Source organism: Protopterus annectens, chromosome 5.part0 (assembly GCF_019279795.1).
Source record: "Protopterus annectens isolate FY-2018-M chromosome 5.part0, PAN1.0, whole genome shotgun sequence".
Taxonomy (NCBI): Eukaryota; Metazoa; Chordata; order Ceratodontiformes; family Protopteridae; genus Protopterus; species Protopterus annectens.
The window spans coordinates 1,448,618,393-1,448,643,078 of NC_056735.1; the positions used below are offsets into that span (position 1 = coordinate 1,448,618,393).

The 24,686-nt window shown below is 42.5% G+C and overlaps 1 protein-coding gene across 1 annotated transcript in view; it reads right to left on the bottom strand.

Annotated features, from left to right (window-relative positions):
• Nucleotides 1-24,686, bottom strand: part of LOC122801730 (DNA excision repair protein ERCC-5-like) — a 941,093-nt gene that overhangs the window by 177,469 nt on the left and 738,938 nt on the right. Inside the window, exon 14 of the mRNA XM_044071253.1 lies at nucleotides 12,861-13,061. Within this exon, the coding sequence (XP_043927188.1) occupies nucleotides 12,861-13,061 (201 nt within the window). The remainder of the gene's footprint in view (nucleotides 1-12,860; nucleotides 13,062-24,686) is intronic.

The following is a 24,686-nucleotide window of genomic DNA, read 5'->3' on the forward strand; positions in this document are numbered from 1 at the left end:
GTACCGGCATAATGTAAAAAAAACATGTGCCCAAAAAACTGTTCTGCAAAGTTCGGCCGGTTAAAAAAAAAGCGAAGGTTACAGAAAAACAGGCGATAAGTGCGGCCTGGGCGGGCTGGGATGGGCTGGGGCAGAAGTGAACAAGGCGGGCAATTTTTTGTCTTTGGTTTGTTTAGGTTAAACAATTTTTACATTTAACAGGTTCTGAAGAAGAAAGAGGCGCGGGGAGTACTTAGCTAAGTCTAGCAGTAGTAGTAGTAAAGGTAGTAATCTCGACCGATCTCCATCCGACCGGGCACTTGCAACTGCAACTTACCCGGCAAGAAACGCTGAGGAAAATGGCGAGCTGTGATCGCCGGGTTGATGCTTTTATAAGACCAGCAGAGATGGCGGAGGGATGCGACATCAGCGAAGCGGGACCCGACTTTTTGGAATCCTGACTGCAGGGCTGCCTGACGACAGGACAACCCACTTGTTATGACTGCAGATGCATCCATGAAGGACATCTTCACTCACCTAACCACCTTCAATTGGGGAACTCAGGATAAATATGGCTAGGCTTGTAAGGGTTTTAAGGCTGTTATCCTAGTAACCTTCTATGAACCTATGATCGAATATGAATCTGGTAGTTAATGGCCCTAAAGGACAAGATGGCAGCCTTGCAGGCTTTCTTGCCCAACCTTTCCATAGTTTGACAGTCCTTATCAGAAGGAACGAGCTTAGTACATGTTAACAACTTAGATGGCTTTTCTGAAGAAACTGATAGCACAGAAGGATCAGTAGAAGGGTGCTTATAAATAAATTAGCAGTCCTCAGGAACCTTATAGGAGTCTTAGGCCAGAAGGTTGAGAGTCAGGGAATACAGAGGCTGCAAAAAAAGTATCCAACAGGACAGACAAAACAAGAGGAATAGGTGATGGTTTAGGAAACTCTTAATACCTCCTTTGAATATCAGAGACCTGGGAACAGTCCCACTTAAAATAGACCATCATGCAAGCAACAGTACACTCAAAGTACAACTCTTCCAAGGAGGAGCCTGGACTCAAAGAATCCTCTTCCTCCAAACCGTAGCTGAGACAAAGGAATTTGAGAAGAATAAGCCAGAGATTCTTCTTCAGAATCCAAATCTCCATTTGACGAATCTAGTTCCTGTGGCCTCTTCACAGGAGTGGAAGACCAGAGGGGTGGGGTGGAGAGCAGGAACAGACACCACTTAAGACTTCAAGGCCATTAAAGCTTTAAATAAATCCTGAGTGAAGTCCTACCATTCATGCTGGGACCCTTAAGAAAGTACAGTTGTGTACCTACCATAAATGTAGATGTTTGAGTGTATTCACTGTTGCAGTCATTACAATTGGGTTATCCTGCTGGCAGGCTACCCGCAGTCGGCCTGAGCTCCAAAGTCTAGGTCCGGCATCGGTTGCTGTCACCTCTTCCCTGACGTCAGTGCACCAGGGGTATAAAAGATGCAGCTGATGCCATTTTTTTCAGTTTTTCTTGCCCCAGATGTCATGTGCCACTAAAATGGTAGACTCACTAATGCCAATAAGCATGCATAACCAAAAATAAACAACCTTTCCTTCATCTACAAGCAAATACACCACATAGGTTGTATAGTATAGAGAAGTACAGATAAGTCCCAGCAAGGAAAAGGGGGATGGTGGGAGGGTAACCTGAACTGCAACAGTGAATACACTCGAACATCTACATTTATGGTAGGTACACAACTGTACTATGTTCATCATGTTTCACTGTTGCAGTCATTACAATTGGGTTGAATCCCAAAGCTATGGTTGGGAGGCTGGTGCTATTTAGGATTAGGAGAGGCTATCAGACCCTGCAGAACAGCAGTGGCAAAGCCTCCCTGGATTTAGAGTAGAGAGGTACGTGATAGTGCTTTGTAAAAGTATGCAGAACTCCCAAGTTGAAGCCTCTAAGATGTCTTTGGTTGGTACCCCTCTGAGGAAGGCTGCTGAAATGGCTGCTGCTCTGGTGGAATGTGGCCTAATGCCCTTAGGCACTGATTTGCCATGCTGTGAATAGCAGAAATGAATGCAGTGGCCTATCCACTTTGAAATAGTCTGCTTTGAGATAGGCTTTCCTTGTGATCCTGCAGCATATGCTACTAGAAGTTGTTCAGTCTTTCTGAAAGCTTTGGTTCTGTTCAAGTAGAAGCATAGCTGTCTGTGAATGTCCAAAGAATGCAGAAGTCTCTCCCCCTTATTCTGTGGGTTTGGGTAAAAGGTAGGCAGGTGAATTGCTTGGTTAAGGGCCAACACTGGTCACTACCTTAGGCATAAATGTAGGGTTTATCCTCAGAGAAACCCTGTCAGGATGGAAAATGATAAAAGGTTCCACAGCCATGAGTGCCTGTAACTCTGAGACTCATCTAGTGGAGGTTATTGCTAGGAGCAGAGCTGTTTTCCAGGATAAGAATTTTATATCAGCTGCTGAGGCTGGCTCAAACGGAGGCAGTGTAAGTTTTTCTAAGACACAGTTAAGGTCCCGTGCAGGTATTGGTGCTCTCCTTGGGAGTCTTATGATTTTGGCCCCTCTGAGGTACTGCCTTAGTAATGGATGAGAAAAAATAGGTGGCTCTGTATTGTAGTGAGCTGAAATGGCAGAGGCATGAATTTTAATGGATGAAAAGGAAAGGCCTTTATCCAGCATCTCAGTTAAGTATTGCAAAATCGGAAGAATATTTGGAACAATCGTGTCAATACCTTGTGCCTGGTTCCAAGCACAGAATCTCTTCCATTTTTCTGCATAAGATTTTCTGGTGGTAGGCCTCCTGGCCTCTAAAATAACATCCATAACTGCTTTAGAAAGAGGTGTGTCTTGAATGGCTACATTATCTGCCATGCTGCCAGGTTTAAGGTCCTGAGTTAGCTGTGCAGTATCTGACTGTCTTGTTGGGTCAATACATGAGGAATTTGAGGTAATGTCCAAGCTGGGCATTGGGACAAGCTCTTTAGGATTGGGTACCAGTGCTGACAGGGCCAGTCTGGGGTAATCAGTATCATTTTTGGCTTCTCTTGTCTGACCTTGAGGAGTACACCTTGGGGAGGAAAGGCATATGCTGTTAGGTTTTTCCAGCTGAAAGATAGAGCATCCACTTTCCATGCTTGCTTGTGATAAGTCCTAGTGCAGAATCTTTGTAGTTGGCAATTGTGAGGGGTGGCAAATAGGTCTATCTCCGGGCATCCCCAGTTTCTTGTTATCATGCTGAAGACTTGTGGATCCAATTTCCACTCATGGGGATCCATTAGGTTTCTGCTTAGTTCGTCTGCCAGAGTATTTATCCTTCCTGGCAGGAATTGTGCTTGCAGATGTACTTGGTAAGTCAATGCTGTGTCCCACAAGTTCATGGCGCATCTGCAGAGGGGGTAGGAATGTGTGCGCCCTTGCTTATTTATGTACCACATGACTGTGGTATTGTCCGTCTTTATCAGTAGTTGTCCTGGATGAAGTAGATCCTTGAAGGCTGTCAGGGCATTTTGAACTGCTAGCATCTTTTTGATTGATATGTAGATGCATTTGACTTGCGGACCATGTGCCCTGAATACATCTTCCTGCCATATGGGTCCCCCAGGCATAATCTGATGCATCTGTTGTCAATGTCTGCCTGGCTGTGGGTAAGGTGAATGGCTGTCCCATGTTGTGGTGACAGGCTTTTGCCCACCATCGAAACTCCTGTTGCAGGCAGGGAATGAGGGCAATGTGGCAATGTTGAGTCCAAACACTTTTTAGATACCACTGAAGTTTCCTCATATGCAGTCTTGCATATGGAATTAGCAGAATGCAGGATGCCATGAAGCCCAAAGCCTGCAGAATTTTTCTTGCAGATAACTGAGTCTTTGTTGCCAACATTTTGAAATAAGTAGTCAGTTGTCTGTGTTTGTCTGGCATGAGATAAGCCATCTGGACAGTTGTATTTAAGCTTGCACCCAGGAATATTATCTCTTGAGAGGGCACGAGTGTTGATTTATTTTCGTTTACTGTGTACCCTAGACCTGTTAGTAATGTTTTACAAATGCCAGATGTTGTAGTAAAGTGTCCTTGTTCTCTGCTTGAATAAGGCAGTCATCCAAGTAAGGATATATTTGAATTCCTCTTTGTCTGCAAAAAGCAATTACTGGTGCCAGGCATTTTGTGAAGACCCTGGGCGCAGTAGATAAGCCAAAGGGCAGTGCAGAGGACTGGTAATGCATTGAGCCAGCTATGAATCTGAAGTATCTTCTGCATGATTGTCTGATTGGGACATGCAGGTATGCCTCTTTTAGGTCTAAAGTCACAAGCCAAGCCTTCTTGCCCAGCATGGGCAGAAGCTGCTGCAGAGTTAACATTTTGAATTTTGGAATATCCAGGAATGTGTTCAAGATAGACAGGTCCAGTACTGGTCTCCAGGTTTTGTCCTTTCTGGGCACCAAGAATAGCCTTGAGTAAAATTCTAGTCCCTGCTCTTGCTGTGGTACTTGCTGAACAGCTCTCATGTCCATGAGGGATGAAACTTGTTTTTGTGCCAATGCCCACTGACTGCGTGGCAGGTCTAGCATACCGTCTGGCCTTGGCAGGGTGTGAAAATGGAACCTGTAGCCCTGGGATACGATATTTAAGACCCATTTGCCCTGGGTGATCATGTGCCAATTTGGTGCAAAAAGTGCTAGTTTTCCCCCCAAAGGAGCTGCCAGAAGATAAGTGCTTGGTGTTGGCAGGGGAAAGTCATTGAGACTGTTTCCTGTATGGCTGTGATTTTTCTTCTCCGCTTTTGGAGGTTGAAGCACCCCATTGTTTAGGCCTGTATGCGCCTTGGGGCTGTGACCTACATCTGAGGCGTCTGTATCTGCCTCTTTGTGGCCTGTCGGACACTGGAAAGGACCAATTCTTTGCAGGCCAGTTCCTGCTAAATCTGGGAGGCTGTACCTGTAAGAAATCATTGACTGTTTGCATAGATTTAGCTTTGTCCTCCATTTTCTTCAACACCTAACACCAAACAAGGTATCATGTTGTAATGGAGCATCTAATAATTTTGCTTTAACATGATCGGGCAGATTCTGTTCTTTTCACCAAGCATGTCTCCTAATGACAGAACCTGTAACAGCGGCCCTGCAAGAGGCCTCTAGAGAATCAAAACCACACTGCAAAGTATGCTTTCCTACTTGTTCAGCTGCATGCAATAAATCCTGCATTTCTTTGTTTTCTGCACATTCCGAATTTGTCAACATTTTCTGTTTAAGCAGTGACATTAGATATTGCTGATATTTAAAGCATATGGAATTGACAATTTAAAGCTCTTACAGCCAAGGTAGCAGAAGTATAAATCTTTTTCCCCCATCCGTCCAGGGCCCTTGAATCCCTATCAGAAGGTATAGGGTTTTTTGCAGTGGACGCCTTGACCCTTTTGGGACCCTGAGAGACAGTTTCTGGGTCTGCAGCAGGGTTTTTATAAAGAAATGTATGTGAATCAGGAACCCTGTAGTATCTGTCTGGTTTAACAGGAGCTGGTGGTAAAGAGCCAGGAGTCAGTCCGGACTCTGAAAATACATCATCTACAATGTCTAAAACAGGAGGAATAGCAAGGGGCCTGTGCTGAGGTAATAAAAGAAAGTCTCTGAGCCTTTTCTTGTATTCTGAGTAATCTTGGCTTTCCCAGTGGAAATGCTCCCTCATAGTAGGCAGGGTTTCCACAAAAGAATAATCCTCAGAAGGAGAGCCTGAAGGAATAGATTCTTCAGCATCAGAATCCTCATAGGGAGGAAAAGAATATTCCTGTTCAGAAGAGGAATCAGAGGAAATGGAAACATGATCTGAAGATGCATACTCTATCTCTTGCCTAGGCCTCTCATCAGGAGGGGGATGGGAACCCCTGATCAAAGTAATTAGGTCTTCGGCCATTTTAAGCATCTGTTTTCTAGGCATGGAGGCCTGTCCAGGAGAATGCTGTACTTGTTTCTTTGTCTTTAGAGCTGCTTTAGTCTTTGCCTTTGAAGCCGAAGTTGGCTTTACATATAAATGTGTAGGCCTGAAAACACCCTCAAAAGCCGATGCCTGCTCAGCGGCGCCAGACCCATCTGAGGAAATAGTTTCCGAGTGTCCAATATCTTGAGTTTCCAGCGGCCTAGTCGGCTCCACGTGGGAGTCGGAAGTGGCCCGTGGCTCTGAGGTAGCGGGCATCACGGGCTGCGAAAGCACCTCACTGAGAACCGGCGACAGGCTTAGCGGAAGCCTCGTTGTCGGTTTTGGACCTCGGGTGCCTGTCCTTTTCTTTGCGTTTTTTATAAACTCCGGTAGTCGGTTGCTCCGACAGCATTATATAGTTAAATCTTCTGCCAAAATAATGAAATGCAAAATCGTAACGACGCTTAATAGTGCATTGGTTAAATCTAGCACAAAACCGAGAACCAGCAACGTCGTGGTCAGGGCCTAGGCAAGGAATACAGTAAGAATGAAAATCCTTGTGAGGTATTTGCTTCCCACAAGAAATACAATTATTAACTTTTTCTGACATCGGTCTGGTGCAAGAAAAAAGTTTCCCCAACAGGGTACTTAGCTTTAATGAAGACTTTGGATCTGAAATTCGAATTTGAAAAACTCAGGAGTCAGCCGACCGGCACTTGCGAACTGCTTTTGCTTCGGACACCGCATGGCAAGAAAGACTGAAGAAAATGGCGTTGGCTGCATCTTTTATACCTCTGGCGCACTGACGTCAGGGAAGAGGTGACAGCAACCGACGCCGGACCTAGACTTTGGAACTCAGGCCGACTGCAGGTAGCCTGCCAGCAGGATAACCCAATTGTAATGACTGCAACAGTGAAACACGATGAACATCAGGGGGAACATGCTTAGTTTTCTGTTTTTATTTTTTTTTTCTGTGGGACATCTACCGAGAAAACCCTTAAGAGGGTCAGATCCCGGATATGACTCAGTAATGGTGGCAGAAATTTTCTCCTTCACTAAAACCTGAGCAATCCCCCTTGGTCCCTTGGATACTGCCAGCCCAAGTTCCCCCTCGATGTCAGGTATGGATGTTAGAAAAGCCTTCAAGGACGTGCCAGAATTCAGATCCATGCAGGCTTTCTAAGGGGATCAGCAGAGGAATCCAAAGCAAGCACTGGATGGTCTTCAATGCTTTCACTGGTCTCTAGAGAGAACATCTGAGAGAGGCTGGACAGCAACTGGATCAAGCATAACTTTTTTGGCCTTCTTCTTGCCAGAAGGCTGGAGCTCAGGACAGGAGGATTACACCACAGTACCCTGAGCTAACACCTTAAATTTTTGGTTCTGAAGATATATGGACAAGGAGGAGAGGCACAAATGCCTGGCAGATACAGCACTGAGTTTGATCATGGGAAACACCAAAAAAAAAAAAAAAAAAAAAGACTTGTTGTGATGGTCTTTATGAGGAATCTGCCTCCCACAACAAAATTTTTCCCTTTCTGGATGACACAAACCCAATACTAAATAATAGTAAAAAAGAAGAGAAGAAACCTCAACAGGATATTTTTCTAAAAAAACAGCTTGGTAACCAGCAAAGCAGAATGGCATTCAGACTAACATACACAAATGGTGTTCCGAATGGCAGCAAAGGAATTCTGAGTGACTGTGTCCATACTTCACCTTTATGCCCTATATTTTGTGCGGGGAGCATACGTTTTATTTACAGTGCCTCTAAGACCTGAAGGCTTTGGTACACTGACAGGATATCTAGAGAAATGTTAGACTGAAAAGAGTCTTGGTTCTAAATTTTTTCCATTTACTAAAATACGATTTCTTAATAGCAGTTTCACTGCCTCCTTTAATTCCTGCTGAATTTGCTCAGAAAATGGGTGCCTATAAGGTATTAAGATTGTACTATCTAGAAGATGTTTCAAGCTGGGGTGCATCCAACAACCCAAGTCTTGTGCGACTAGGTCCAGTATATGTCAGAGATTTGGGTAATTGCCACTGATCATTGCCGAAATAATGATGAACCACTATTACATGGGCCAGAAAGCAGACAGCATGATGATCTTTGGAGAGCCCTTCTGAATCTTCAGAATGATCCCAGATTTTGGCAGAAAGGGTGGAAAGGCATGCTGGAACATTCCCATTTAAGAAGAGAATGAATCTGTATTCCAAGCTTGCTTGCAAGGAGTTCTACAGCAGAAGTGTACCAGTTATTTGTTGTGAATTGAGGTGAAAAGCTCTACCCGGAGGTGGCTCACAGAGCTGGATAAAATCCTGGAACAGCCATGATTCAATATCCATATATGAGGGTCTGTTCTGGTCCTGCTCAGCTTGTCTGCCACAATGTTTTACTGTGACAGACTGTAAGCTGCCTGTAGAGTGAGAGTGTGCTGAATTGCTATATACCAGGCTACCATGGCAAACCTGCACAGAGGGTAAGCTCTGGAACCTCATGTTTATGTACCAGTTCATTGTGGTGTTGACTGTAATCACTTTGGGAAGCACAGCTGACTGAGAAAATTGAGTGAATTTATGATTTCCAACACCTCTTTTATATTTACGTATTTTGGTCTGTTGTTTTTGCTCCAGAGAGCCCGTACTTTTACTCCTTTTCAGGAAACGTCTGAGGTATCTGTCGTTACAGGGTACGCTGGAGCTGGAAAAACAGAAGACCTAGATTCAGACAAAATTGGTTTCTCCACCAAAGCAGATCTTTTCTTCCAAACCCCAAAATTGGAATCTGAAATGTCAGAGAATGCTGATGTGTTGGGACCACTCAGATTTTGGGTACCATTGAGCTTCTTATGTGGAGTATGGTTAACATGAGAATCATAGATGCCATGAATCCTAGTATCCTGAGAAATTCCCCCATGGAAGTCCTGGACGGAGTGGAAAAAATCAGGAATAGATGTAGACACAGAGATACTTTTTCCTGAGGAAGAAAAGCTCTTTGAACTGAGATGTCTAGGAGACACCTCAGGAAACTAATCCTATGGGAAGTAGTCAAACAAGACTTTTTGATGTTCTCTTGGAAGCCTACTTTGTGAATGAGATCTCTCACACAAGTGAAAAATTCTAGATGCTTTGAAAACTATGCAAAGAAAAGCAAGTTGTCTAAACATGTAAAAATGTCAACACACTGCAGTCTGCAATAGGCTATTACTTGAGCTGAACACTCTGTGAATACCCTTGGTGCAGTGGATAACCCAAATGGGTAATACAGAGAACTGATAATGTAATCCAGAAACAGAAAACTTGAAAAAGGTTTGAAATATGAGGCTATAACAATATGGTGATAAATATCTTTTTAATTTAGTGTTACAAAAAAAATAAATAAATAATGAAAGGGAGAATAAGTGGTACGAGGTTGTGTAGGAACAGAATCTTGAACTTTGGAACTTTCACAAAGCGATTGAGAAAGGAAAGATTTAGGGACTGGCTTCCATGATTCTTCTTTCTTGGTACCAGAAATAATGTTGAGCAAAACCCTTACCCTGTCAGAGAAATGGAACAGGCTTGATGATCCACGGAGTCAGCAGATGCTGACTAATAGAAGAGAAAAAGGGAGTTTGATCTTGTGGATGAGGAAGAGTCCCCTGAAAAGGAGGGGAAGAGTCCAACTGCTATCTGTACCCCAGATGGGTCACACTAAGAACCCATTTAAGTGATATGAACAGTTGTCAAAGAATGAAATAGATAAAATTGTGGGAAAGATTCAAAGGCTTGCCAGGGTGGTTAGGGAAAGGTCTTTATCTGAAAATAGTCATACCGACTTGTTAGACTGTCCTACTTTCTGGGAGGCTCACCCTTCTTTTTGGTACCTCCTTGCCAATGTTTCTTAAATGTCTGCTTGCCAAACATTTGCTGAGTCTGTTTATTTTGCTTTTTATAAGAATATCTAGAGTTAGGTATGAAGCTTTTAACAAACCTGGAAAAGGAAGACTTAAAATTCTGAGTCAACCTTTGAATCAGTTTCTCTTTCTCTCTCTCATAACACTTTTTCAGGACCTCACTAGCAGATGTTCAGGAAAGTACCTCCCTATCAAGGAACGTACCTCCCTATCAAGGGGAGAATTAAAAATTCATCTTTAACATTCTCAAGTAAATTTTGAGAACAAAGCCATGCAAACCTCCTCATGACAATTCCAGTAGCTGCTGCCCTGAAAGAGGTATCTGCTGAGTCATATGCACACTTCAAAGAAAATTTGGTTACCTGAAACACAGAAGCAGTGTATTCAGAGAAGACTTTCCTTCAGAAGATGAAAAAATGACTATAATGTTCATATTATTCTCAAAAGAAGCAAGCAAAAACTGTGAGGGTGACAATTAAGAATCCTAAAAATATGGGTGGCAGGGGTATGCATTTTTTCTCCCCATCTATCAAACATTTTCTATCCTTATCTAAGGGAAAGGGATTAGCAGTTATGAAACATTTAGCTGTAGATGGATTTGCTAATTGCAGGGTCAGATATGGGATTAGAAAATAAACCTGTAAAAATGGCAAATTTTGTATAATCTGTTTGCCTTCTTAGGGGCAGTAGGCAGGGTGTCAAGCATGTTGCAGGCTGTGATAAAAACATCCTCCAAAGCTGGAAGACTAGGAGGAACACAAGTGGGTTTAGGAAATTCCAGTTTTACTAAATCATAATAGTTTTTTTTTTTTTCAAAGAAACTGGAATGTCATTATGTTCCCAATGAAACAATCAGTTAATCCAACATATGCTTTCAGAAAAGGAAAATTCTACCAAGGGACAATAAAAAAAACACTCTTCTCAGAATCAGTTACTTAAGGAGAAAAAAAGAAACAGAAGTTGTTCCCTAACAATCGTTTCCCTGTTCATTATACTGGTAATCTTCAGAAAATGAAGAATTCATTTTTTTTCTTTTACCAGAAAATCTAGAATGAGAAGATTTAGCATGAACTAAGCCTGAGATAAACTGAGTAAAACATCACTGTCTGAAGTAACACAGACAGGAGAAGATACATGTTTAATTTTTTGCTTCTTTTTAACTGGGATCTCCACAGAAGCAGATAGTTTTCTGTCAGGGACATTACCCTGGGGAGCAGGCATCCCAGCCTGGCTAAAGCATTCCCCACTCCTTCCACAGAGACCAACAAGAGTCTCTCTCCCATACCCACTAAGTACACTCCAACACCCGCACAGCATGTCTCTAACCACTAGACCATGGTGGTTGAAGGGACTACACCATGGGAAACCAAGGAAGATGAGTGGTCTGAGGAACCAGAAATGCTCACAGCAGAATCACACATCTGTAGCTAAGGCAAATTGCTTGCTAAATCAGCAAGGCTGCTTGGAAATTTTCTTCTTTTTGCTTCCAGAGAAAGTAAAAACTGAGGTACGGCTAAGCTGTTCCATGGTAAAGCCGAGAATAAAACCTGAAGCCTGGATACAACTGGCAGCAGTAGTCAGTAAAAGGTAAGTATTAAAAAGGTAGTGTTTCACTACTACAACACCATGACAAGCACAACATGCACTAACCAAAACCCTTGAATACAGTTTTGTAAATGCTGTCTCACACAAATATTATAGAAAAATGTTCAGATTATCAAGTTTTACATTAGAACCACTGTCTTCTAACTGCCTGTAATGTCACATGACAATTCAAGAAAACAAATTTCTAGTATAACACAAGCAATTTCACTTTGAAAAGTAATGTTTTAGTGATCACATAAGTTGTGGAAGTCCTTCCTCCCCATGAAGGAAACTTACCTGCCCAGCAATGGAGAAAACGCTGAAAGTTGATTCTCGAATTTTCACAAGAGATGCATTCTTCGGCGTCAGGAAAGCTCTGAAAGGCTCAGTGCTCAGGCTACTGATTTTCTACAGCTCTGCTTGAATTGCCAGTGGTCTGGGGGCCATGTAAGGTGCACTGAAGCTTTAGAAGTTGTCCGTCTGTTATATCTCAAGCAAGATATAACTTATATAGCTAAGGTTACCATCAGTAATCAAATGATGAAAATCATTGAGTACTATGACTTTTTTTTCATTACACTCAACAAATATCTTTAACTGCCTGTCAAACAACTCCTTGTTTTGAAAATCTTTGAATTGTACTTTGAAATTTTCAGATGCAATGCGGTTTTACAAAAAATAGCCAAGGCTGCTCCTGAAAGGTTATTCCTGCAGAAATCGTTAGAGGCACAGCACTCTTGGACTATTTATGTCAAAGGACAAAAGCATAGTTATGAAAATGAAAACAGTATTTTACAGGGGCATGTCTTTGATATGCCATTGGCAAATTAAGGTTACATTTCTTCTACTGCACTGAAATCTCAACAGAATTAATACCTCAAACACTTACCTGGTCAGTTTAAGTGATCTATGCACTGTGAACACAACAGTCAGCTGAAGTTAGACAGTCACTGAGTGTGTAAAAGCTTCTTATATTATTATATCAATGTCTGTTAAATCAATTTTGTCATGGCCCATGGCATCTGACGTACTACTAATCTTATATGTTGCTATATGGGAGGATATTTCTCAAAGTAAAATCAAACAGAACACAAAATGATAGTCACTATGACTTTGTTCTGAAGTGCTCTAGTAGATGCATAGGTTCAAAACACAAGTATATATGCCATTCCAGTGGAAGGTCTTCTCACAACACTTCTCACAAAAGTACTGGACAATAGAAGTGAAAAGAATAGCAGGAGCCCTTCAAACAACAAGGGTATGAGCAGCATAATCAAACAAGTCAAACCTATGCCTCTTACTTTTCATTATCATGACGGGGGTGGGGGCTGCAACTTATGTACTACACTATATTCACAGAAATCCAATATTCTTGGCATAATCTATGCAACACCCATGCAAAATAAACTCCACCTGTAACTTTCATAACTGACTCTTAGGCCAGCACCCTACAAGCCCTGAAATAATCAGCAAGGATATTCTCTGATTTCCTGCAGATCTGGTCTACCCCAGGAAAAAGACTCCTCTGAATCATCTATTTCAGGCTTCAGATATGCTTCGACAACAGCAGGATTAGGAAAGCCAGGAGGAAGCTGCACGCCTCTCAGTTTCTTCTTTACTTTTGTATCATAGGGGTTTGGTCGAATTCTTTTGTTTTTCTGAGCTTCAGTCCACCACTCCCTGTAAAACAGAATAGAAATCAGTCAAGACTTATGAACAATCTCTCTTATAATCCTGATAAAAGCATACTGGAACAAATTCTGCACTTGGTAAATGCACACAAACACACACACAGACACAAAAAAAAATCACAAGCACATGCAGGTTTGAATCATGCACTTTCTCTGAAGGTTTATTAAACTACCACAGATGTAGGAGTGCACAAACTAAATACATAAAACATTAAACAAAATCTAGCCATGACAGCAGACACTAGAGATTACGACAGTCAACAAGTAATAATCATCAAAACCTCCAACACCACATAGCAACTCTCCACACTAGGATTGTTAGCATTGGCACTGTGGAACTACCTATATCTTTTGTTGTGGGCTGTGGCTACTGGCACTAAAAAAGCTACAGATGACACACAAGATGTTTTTCTAACTGATAAAGTACAATGCTTAGAAAGTCTCTTCAAATAAATTAAGAAAGTAAAAGGTTTGAAATCCAAAAGATGAACCTACTCAAACATCCCCTTAATGATTTAATAGTACACTCTTGTGATGCATTTTTTAGATACGTCTCTGAACAGGTCACAATGAATAAGTCCAAAAGAGCAGCTAGCTGTGTTGCTAGAGAAGAAATTTCTTAAAGCTAAAGGAGGCCAGTCCCAGACTTGTAAAGCTTTTAAAGCTCTACATAAATGACAAACATAGGACACAATGTAACCTTAGTCCTTGTAGTAGAGAAGCTGCAAAATCAACTGGTCTTTCTCAACTCCTTCAAATATACTCAACTGCTCATAAGTGAAATGATTTTCCTTGAAACTCCCCCTACTCAGAATGAAATGGACTATGACTAACTTGGGCTCTGTTCAGCAAACTTGTTTGATCGATTTCCTGTTTCTGGTAATGCTGAAAATGTGATACACCTTTACACCTGTATGTTTTGTGACTTCAGAGCAAACTAAGCAAGAGGACATGCTCCTTACATGAATATGTTTGCTTTCAGTTTTTTTTAATTATTTAGAGCTACTCAGAATGCAAAGTTAAGTACTACCTTTGCAAGCTTTTTCATGCTTAAATTACTGGAAGATTACCTTCTCCCATGAAATAAGTCATCTGACAAAAAGGGTACAGACTTGTCTCAACATTTTCGAAAAACAGACAGCATCAAGGATGCTAAGGTGTCAAAAGGAGTAACAAAGGCTTTGACTAAACACAGAAAAACAATTCATGAAGATATGCAGAAGATGCTTTTTGTTTGGATCCAGGAGAGGCAGATGAAGGCACATCAAATAACTCAGACTATGATCTGTAAGAAAGCTAAGCTCATCTTTGAAGACCTACAAAAAAACTCCAGGAAGTAGCACTCACCACACACAAAGGAATTTAAAGTAAGTAAGAGATTGTTCCACAGATTTAAAAAAAAGAAGAAGTGGCATCCACAGTGTTCTAAGACAAGGAGAGGCAGCTAGTACTGATAAAGAAGGTGAAGATAAATGTGTCAAGGAATTTGAAGAAATGACAGAAAGAGAAGGCTATTTGCCAGAAAAGATTTTTAAATGCGATGAAATGGGGATTTTCTGCAAGAAATTGCCAAGTAGGACTTACATAACCCAAGGAGAAGCTAGGATTCCAGGTCAGAAGCCCATGAAAAATAGGCTCACACTCCTCCTGGCAGCAAACGCTAGTGGAGACTTCAAACTGAAGACTCTGCTGGTGTATCACTTGGAAAACCCAAGATGCTTTGGAAAAAAAGTTTATAAAATTAAAACTACCTGTAATGTGGAAATCAAACACCAAAGCTTGGGTATACCAGTCAGTTTTCAAGGATTGGATTTTCAAGGAGTTTGCTCCAAGTGTCAAGAAGTACCTGACAGAGAACAATTTGCCAAAGAAAGCTCTTCTGCTTCTGGACAACACCTCTGCCCACCCATGAGAGTTAGAGGAAATTCTTCAGATAGACTATGATTTAATCAATGTTCAGTTCCTGTCTTCCAACACAACTTTTCTTATTCAACATATGGATCAACAAGTCAATCCCTGCTTCAAGAAGCTCTACACACAATCATTCTTCTCAAGGCTCTTCCATGTGACCCATTCTTCAGGTAAAACACTAAAAGAATTCTGGAAGTCTGAGTTCAACGTTCTTCATGCCATATCATTCATGAAAAGTGCCTGGGGTGGAGTGTCACAGAAAGCCCATAATACAGCCTGCAGGAAGATGATTCCTTCCTTTTCCCACAGCAAAACTGTGGATGAAGCAATTGAAGATGCTGGAGTGCTGCAAAACATAGTTTGCAAAGCAGAGCACCCGGACATAGGGGAGGTGGATGAGGCAGATGTGGAAGAACTGCTATAAGACCATGATGACAGCTCACAATGGAGGAACTTACAACACTTTGCAAAGAGCAGTTCAAAGAAAAAAGAAAGGGAAATTTCTTCTGAAGATGAGGATGCCAGGGAAAAAGGACTTATGTCAACAGCTTGCATTAAAGAACTTTTATTCAACTGGGAGAACGTCCACGCTGCAGTCTTGGAGTGGCACCCCAATACAGGTGACATCAACAGGATAAAGGACTTGTTTAACAACACAGTCAAGTACCACTTCAAGACCATCCTGAAAAGGAGGGAGAGACAAGTCACCCTGGACAAATTTTTTCACCTACACCTGCTAAAAAACAGATGGAAAAGGCAGGACAGGGTGAAGAAGACTCCCCTTCCAACAATGAAAGACTAAGTGGACTCTGTAAATAGTGTAAATATTGAGACGTGTTCAGTTTTTGGCTTGGACACTATTGGGACTGGGCAGATAGAATGGGCACAAGTGTATGATGCCGATTCACCTGAATGAATAAGCGAAGTAGGGGAGCCACTGAGCAAAGTCCTGGAGAGGAATTAAACAAACAAACAAAAAAAAAGACACACCAGTATACACTGTATTGTGTGTTATTTCTTTTGGGGGTGTGGATAGGAAACTGTTGTAAGATGCTTTAAGTTATAATTTATATCACATTAAAGTGAACTAAATAAAACAATTATAATCAGAGACAACAGATATTCATTTCATAATTGCTTTCACACAATGATGTAATGAGCATGCATTTTAGCTAGACAGGAAACATGTTCGCCTGCATTCTTAGATGGATTTAACATCAAATAAATTTGTATGTGACATGTGAACCACAGTTTTAGGAAGGTACATTAGTCCTCCATTTCTCCTCCATTTAAGAGATGTTCTACACTTCAATTCATGGTGAGCTACATTTTTTAAATTTTTTTAGTATATTTTCTAATTTTGTTTGGACCGGGAAAGAGTTAAACCATTTTCCATACATTTGCATGGGAAATGGCGTTTCACAATTCAACCACCATTCCGGAACGGATTATGGTTGAAATGTGACATACCATCTGTACGCAATGTGTTATAAGTTAAATAAAATAAAATAACAAGTAGTCATCTGGAATGTTTCAGTGCAGCACAGTGGCATATGCCGAAGGAATATATGAATTAGCTTGCCATCAGCTGACTACTGGTAATAGGTTCCATCACACACTTCGCACAGTCTGTAACGATAACCTGTGCTAACATTCAATTGGTCACCACAAACAAAGTCTCATACCATATCCTAGCAAGCTATAGGTCACCCTTCCCTAGAATCCCATAGCTCATCCTAGATCTTCTGAAGACGCTCACCTTTAAACCAAATATCCTATTCATGGGAGATTTCAAATACCCCTCTATAGACTGGGAAACATACATTGCCCCAGACTTGCAGGCACAACAATTCCTAGTCTTTATTACCACAAAAATCCCTTTACAGATAGTGTGTACAAAAAACAGAGGTTCAAACATACCGAACCTGGTAATCACCAACACAGGAGAGCACTGCACCACCTCCCACTGTCATGTCCTCACTGGCAAGGTTATACCACAAAGTTGTTTATTTCAAAATAAAGAACAACCTGGTAACCCAAGCAAACCCTGTAACATTTAGGAATTATTCCAAAGCAAACTATATCCTACCCTATTAAGTGATAGTCTGTCAGAATTCAATGCCCCTCCCAACCCCGAGCTCAGAGCAACCTATGCAGAATTGTTCGAGACCCTGTACAACTACATAAATGGCTGTATATAGGCTGCCGTACTTACTAGAAGTAAGCCTAAAACAAACTCTAAAAACAAACCACAATGGTGGAATCCTAACCTTAACAAAGGTATACAACAAAAAGAAAAAGTCACAGCTAAAATTAGGGAGATCAAGTCCCATTGTGAATCCCTAATTAAATAAAACTGGACACCCAGGGGACTAAGTCCAACAAGGCCGATTATGAGGTCAAAATAGCCTCACAGGCTAAAGGCAACCACATGGTCTTCTGCAGCTATGTCTGAAACTTTAAAAGCAGCACACAGCAGTGCAGCAAAAGGGTTGTCAATGATGCCACCTTCACTGAGCACAGAAACATAGCAGATTTGCTGGTTGACAAGCTCACTACTAGCATAAATCCCCAACTATTAACAGGGAGCAGGTCCCAGTAGTACTCTCCAATGTCAAAACACAGCGTCAGCGGGCCCAGACAATATCCTGGGAAGCCACGTAAATAGCTTGGAACATGAACTATCATGTCCACTTGAGTCAAAGCAGGCTTTGTACCATGAGAATGAAGGACTACAAAGTACAGTTGTGTACACCTACCATAAATGTAGATGTTCAAGTGTCTTCACTGTTGCAGTCATGACTGTAGGGTTCTCCCCTGCCGGCAGGAAGCCCTCGGTCGGCCAGAATTCCAAAGTCTGGGTCCAGCGTAGACTGTTCATCCATGCTCCCTGACGTCAGAGCGCCAGGAGTACAAAGCTGACAGCCGACGCCATCTTCTCCAGTTTTTCTTGCCCCAGATGTCAGGAGTCCCAAAATGAAAAAGGTCCCATAACCTATGCAAATACACCTCAGAAGAATGGTGAAGAAAGGAACTACACAAAATCAAAAAACAAGAGGGAACAGGAGAGAGGGAAACCCAGACTGCAACAGTGAAGACACTCGAACATCTACATTTATGGTAGGTGTACACAACTGTACCTTGTTCATCGTGTTTCACTGTTGCAGTCATGACTGTAGGGTAGAATCCCAAGGCTGAAAGAAAGGGAGGTGGTCATAATGAAGAAGGGGCAGCTAAAAGGCCCTGCAAGACTGCAGAGGCAAAGCCTGCCCTAGACTTAGAGTATAGAGGTAGATTGTAGTGCTTAGAAAAAGTATGCACTGAACTCCAAGTTGCAGCTTCCAAAATGTCTTTGGTAGGAACTCCTCTGAGGAAGGCCGCAGAAGTGGCAGCAGCTCTGGTGGAATGAGTACATATACTCCCTGGGATTTGCTTTCCATGGTGTGAATAACAAAATCTGATTCCATGAGCAATCCATTTAGAAATGGTCTGTTTTGAAATGGCTTTACCTTGGGAACTTGAAGCATAAGAAACAAACAATTGTTCTGATTTTCTGATGTCCTTGGTTCTGTCCAGGTAAAAACGTAGCTGTCTGTGTACATCCAAGGAATGTAAGATCCTTTCCCCTTTATTTTGAGGAGTGGGGAAAAAGGTTGGCAAGTGGATAGTTTGATTTAAAGCCACTTTGGAGACCACCTTAGGCATGAAAGTAGGATTAGTCCTCAAAGATACATATGGTTCCACAGCCATAAGAGCTTGTAACTCTGAAACCCTCCTGGCAGAGGTTAGGGCTAACAGAATAGCTGTCTTCCAAGATAAAAACTTGATGTCCGAAGAAGCAGCAGGCTCAATAGGAGGCAAAGTTAGTTTTTCCAAAACATAGTTGAGATCCCAAGCAGGAATGGGAGGAGATCTAGGAGGCCTTAAGTTCTTAGCTCCTCTGAGAAACTGTCTCATGAGCTGGTGGGAAAAGATGGGAGGGTCCGTATTATAAAGAGCAGAAATAGCAGAGGCATGTATCTTAATGGAAGAGAAAGAGAGACCCTTATGTTAGAGGTCTGTCAAGTAGAGTAAGATTAAAGTAATGTTAGGAAGAAGAGGATCAGAATCCTGAGCCTGCATCCAGGAACAAAATCTTTTCCATTTCCCTGCATAAGATTTTCTAGTGCTAGGACGTCTAGCTTCTAAAATGACATCCATAACCTGCTTGGGTAGTAAAGAAGAAATCAAAGGTCCTGGATTAACCAGGCTGCCAGGCAGAGAGTTCTGACATGAGAGTGTAGAACCTGACCCTGATGTTGGGATAGAAGGTTCGGAGACTGAGGTAAAACCCAAGGGGGCTCCAGGCATAGGTTTTTCAGCGTTGGATACCAAAACTGCCGAGGCCAATTTGGAGCCAGCAAGATTATCATCTTGGGCTTGTCCTGTTTTATCTTCAATAAGACCCGTGGAAGAAGAGGAAGAGGCGGAAAGGCATATCCCCGAGAGGTTCCTCCAACTGAATGACAGGGCATCCACGTTCCAAGCTTTTCTGTGGAAAGTCCTGGTGCAAAAATTCTGTAGTTGATGATTGAGATGGGAAGCAAAGAGGTCTATGTGAGGACATCCCCAGACTGCTGTTATCATCCTGAATATTTCGGTGTCCAGCATCCATTCGTGTGGATCCGAAAGGTTTCTGCTCAGACTGTCTGCTAGGAAGATTTGTTTCCCTGGTAGGAACTGAGCTTGAAGATCCAGACTGTAAGCTAGAGCTGTGTTCCATAAATCCATGGCTAGTCTGCAAAGGGGGTAGGAATGAGACCCCCCCATGCTTGTTTATGTACCACATAACTGTGGTGTTGTCTGTCCGTATTAGTAGTTGTCCTGGTTGTAAAAGATTCCTGAAAGCCAATAGAGCTTTCTGAATGGCTAACATTTCCTTTAAATTGATATGCAGGTGCTTCTGATCCTTTGTCCAAAGGCCCTGCAGACAGTTGCCCTGAAAATGGGCTCCCCAAGCATAATCCGAGGCGTCCGTGGTTAGAATCTGAGTGGCAGGAGGTAGACAGAAGGGTTTCCCTTTGTTTAGGGCACATGCCCTGGACCACCAAAGAAATTCCTTTTGAAGGCAAGGAAGGACGGAGATCAGTATGTCTAAACTGTGGCAATGCTGAGACCATACACTTTTTAGGTATCACTGTATTTTCCTCATGTGTAGTCTTGCATATGGTACGAGAAGGATGCAGGAGGCCATGTAACCCAAAGCCTGCAGGAATTTTCTTGCAGATAGTGGAGTTAAAGTTGCCAAGGTTTTGAAAGTTGAAGCCAGCTGTAATTGTTTTTCGGATGTCAGAAATGCCATCTGGGTTGTAGTGTTTAGAAGAGCACCCAGAAAGGTTATGTGTTGTGATGGTGTCAAATTTGACTTTTTTATGTTTACAGAGAATCCCAGGAACTTGAGGAGGTTCTGTACAAATTCTAAACGTTGGAGTAAGACATCCTTGCTCTCTGCCTGAATTAGACAATCGTCCAGATAAGGGTAAATATGAATTCCCTTGAGTCTGCAGTAAGCTACTACTGGAGCCAGGCATTTGGTGAAGACCCTGGGCGCAGTAGACAATCCAAAGGGCAGCACAGAGAATTGAAAGTGCCTTGATCCGGCTTTGAACCTGAGGTATTTTCTGCGATCCTGCCTGATGGGAATGTGTAAATATGCCTCCTTCAAATCCAAAGTTACCATCCATGAATCCTTGGACAGCATTGGAAGTAGCTGCTGTAGAGTAAGCATCTTGAATTTTGGAATCTCTAGAAAGGTGTTCAAGACCGACAGATCCAGTATGGGTCTCCATGAGTTTTGCTTCCTTGGGACTAGAAAGAGCCTTGAGTAAAAACCTTTTCCCATCTCTGAAAGTGGAACCAGTTCTATGGCATTCATAGCCAAAAGAGCTTCCACCTGGTTTAAGGCCTCCGTCCATTGATGCTTTGGAAGGTCTGGCCATCCGCTTGGCCTTGGCAAGGTATGAAAATGGAATTTGTAACCTCTTAAAATCACATCCAAAACCCACTTGTCTTGGGTTGTTTGAGTCCAATTTTGATAAAAAAGAGAGAGTTTTCCTCCGAGAGGGGCTTCCAGGCAAGAAGTTCCTGTAGCCCAACAGAGGGAGTCATTGAGTTTGTTTCCTTTGAGTTTGTGACCTGTCCTCTCCTCCCCTAGGGGTGGAAGCAGTCCACTGTCTTGGTCTGTAAGAGGCTTGAGTTTGAGGCCTTCCTCTGGAGCATCTATATCTACCCCTCTGAGGCCTGTCTGAAGAGGGAAAAGACCAATTTTTTGAAGGCCAATTCCTGCTAAATCTAGGTGGCTGTACTTGTAAGAAATCTTTAACTGTTTGCATGGATTTCGCCTTATCCTCCATATTTTTAATCACCTCTTCAGCTTTTGATCCAAACAAAACATTACGCTGAACAGGAGCATCCAATAATTTAGCCTTTACTTGTTCAGGCAAATTTTGTTCCTTTAGCCAGGCATGCCTCCTAATGACTGTGCCAGAGGCCTCAGCTCTACAAGAAGCCTCTAGGGCATCAAAACCACAATGTAAACCATGCTTCCCAACTTGTTCAGTGGTATGCAATAAGTCATGTAATTCCTTATCATCTGCACAGGCAGAAATAGAAGAAAGTTTTTGTTTTAAAACAGACAAGAGAAATTGCTGGTATTTCAGCATATGAAACTGACAGTTTAAAGATCTAATAGACAAAGTAGCAGAAGTGTACACCTTTTTGCCCCATCTTTTTAAGGATCGAGAATCCCTTTCAGTGGGATTTTTGGCAGAAGCGGCCTTAACTCACTTAGGACCCTGGGAAATGGTTTCAGGGTCAGCATAAGGGTTCTTGTATAAAAACTGGCGGGAATCAGGAACCCTGTAATATCTATCAGGCTTAACAGGAGCAGGAGGAAAGGAGTCAGGGGTTAAGTTAGCCTCCGAAAAGGCATCATCCACAATATCCAAAACAGGAGGAATAGCCAGGGGTCTATGTTGGGGAAGAAGAAGAAAATTCCTTAGTCTTTTCTTAGATTCCGAATACTCCTGTCCTTCCCAGTGGAAATGTTCCCTCATTTCATGCAAAGTTTCCCCAAAGAGAAATCCTCAGGGGGAGAAGCTGAAGGAATGGATTCCTCAGCATCAGAATCCTCATAAGGAGGGAAAGAATATTCCTGGTCAGAAGAAGAAACTGAGGAAACAGAGGCCTGATCAGAAGAATCATAATAAACATCCTGCCTTGGCCTTTTAGCTGGAGGGGGATGTGAACCCCTAATCATAGTAAGTAAATCCTCCGCCATCTTAAGTAACTGTTTCTGTGAGTTGGGAGCCGGATCAGAAGAGGCCTGTGTTGCAGTCTTTGATTTGGAAGGAGTCTTTGCCTTTGTCTTTGTCTTTGCCTTTATTAGGAGCTAAGTAGGCCTGAAAACCCCTTCGGAAGCCGGTACCTGCACAGCGGCTCCGGACCCATCCGAAGGAGCATTGTCCGAAGGTCCTGCAATACAAATATTTAAAGGCCTGGTTGGATCCTCATGAGAGTCCGTTTCGGCCATCGGTTCTGAAATGGCCGACGACAGGGGCTGCAAAAGCGCCTCACTGACGACGGCCGAACCTGAAGCTGGCTCTGCTTGTGTGCTATCATCAGATTTGAACCTCGGAGGCCTCGCTTAATTGTACGTTGATTGAATCTAACACAAAACCGACAACTAGCTACGTCATGGTCAGGGCCTAAGCAAGGAATACAGTAAGAATGAAAATCCTTATGAGGTATTTGCTTCCCACATGAAATGCAATTATTAACTTTTTCTGACATCGGAGTGAAGCAAGAAAAAAGTTTCCCCAACGGGGTACTTAGCTTTGAATGGAGAAGAAAATCTTCGGACTGAAGTTTATCAGGAAAAAATCGTCAGGAGTCAGCCGACCGGCACTTGCGAACTGCTATCGCCCCACAGCAAGAAAGACTGGAGAAAATGGCGTCGGCTGTCAGCTTTGTACTCCTGGCGCTCTGATGTCAGGGAGCATGGATGAACAGTCGACGCCGGACCCAGACTTTGGGATTCTGGCCGACCGAGGGCTGCCTGCCGGCAGGGGAGAACCCTACAGTCATGACTGCAACAGTGAAACACGATGAACATCAGTTATCCCACTTTTCAAAGGTGGACTATCAACTGACCCCAGAATCTACAGACTCGTTAGTTTGACTAGTCTAATATGCAACACCATGGAATGAACTATCATGGAAATTATCAACCAAGACACAGGCAATCTTCAGACACTTAGACTTAACCCAGTTTGGCTTTGTTAGTGAAGGGTCATGCCTTCTAAACTTGGTGGACTTCTTTGAGAAGGTCATCAAAGCAAGGGATGAGGGGAAAACAGTGCAAACCACCTACCTGGACCTGGCTAAGGTGTTTGATACAATACCTCATTCAGGTATAGTTGACAAACTCACTGAACTGGGCATAAGCCCCTACATAACTCACTAGATTGCCAGCTGGCTCACAGACAGGACCCAGGAAGTCAGGAATAGTGAGACCACCTCCATGAAAAGACTGATCACCAATGGGGTACCCTGGTGCTCCATGATGGCATTGCTCCTATTTGGCATCTACTTATCAAAGGTAAAGGCAAATGTTAATGGCCTTTGGCTAAACAAGTTTGCAGACTATTGCAAATTGAGAGCTATCACAGATTCCCGCCATGACAAACATTTTACAAGACAGTCTAACACAGACAAATGTCTGGTGTCAAGGTCTTGGATGCCGAGAAATGCAGAACAGTGCCTTTTGGGAAAACTGCTACCCAGGCTAATTACTCCATTGATAAAACACCCCAAAGAGTTGACCCATTTAGTCAGGTATCTAGGAACATCTATCGACCGCTATCTGGCTTGTGTCCAAAATGTGGTCAAGGTAGTAAGAAAATCATTCTAAAGATAGAAGAAAATAAATCTATGTCACCCATCATACATGGCATCCATCTCGAAGGAAGTCACAGTGTCGCCTTATTTGGCCCTTGTCAGACCCACAATTGAGTATAATGCTCTCTTTGGCATGTACCTGACCAGACATATGCAACATTTGGAACATCCAGAGAAAAAACACATTGTGATATACAAAACGCATTAAAGACCCATCTCTATATTTGGTCTTCTACAGGTTAATGACAGGTGATCCATGCCTGGAATACAAGGCATTCTTGGATCCAGCTCTGATGGACCTTTTGCACATCTGCAAAATTAACAGCATCAGAACCACTAGATCTAAGAATTTTAAATTTGCTTATGACATAAACAAGAAATGTTAGCAACACAGATACGCATCTCAGAGGATTCCTGTGCTCTGGAACAGGTTTGTTATGGTTGAAGTAGAGTACATCCATAACCCTATTTAATTTGACCAATTGATGGGAAATCAGAAATTCAACTCCGGTCTGGCCGCTGTGTCTCTGATAAACACAGGCAGACAGTAATAGCCAAAGTAGCATACCCTCCCACACACACACAATCTCTAGAAGCTTCCTAACTAACATACCCCCGTAATAAATGCCCATGACACATATGGACCCAACTGTGTTGGGTTGCATGGCTAGACTTATAAAGGCCCTGGAAGTTATTAGCCTAGTACATACCTATGAACCTCTACAGGATTTTCATTCCATGCACAGAGTAAAGATGAATCACAAGC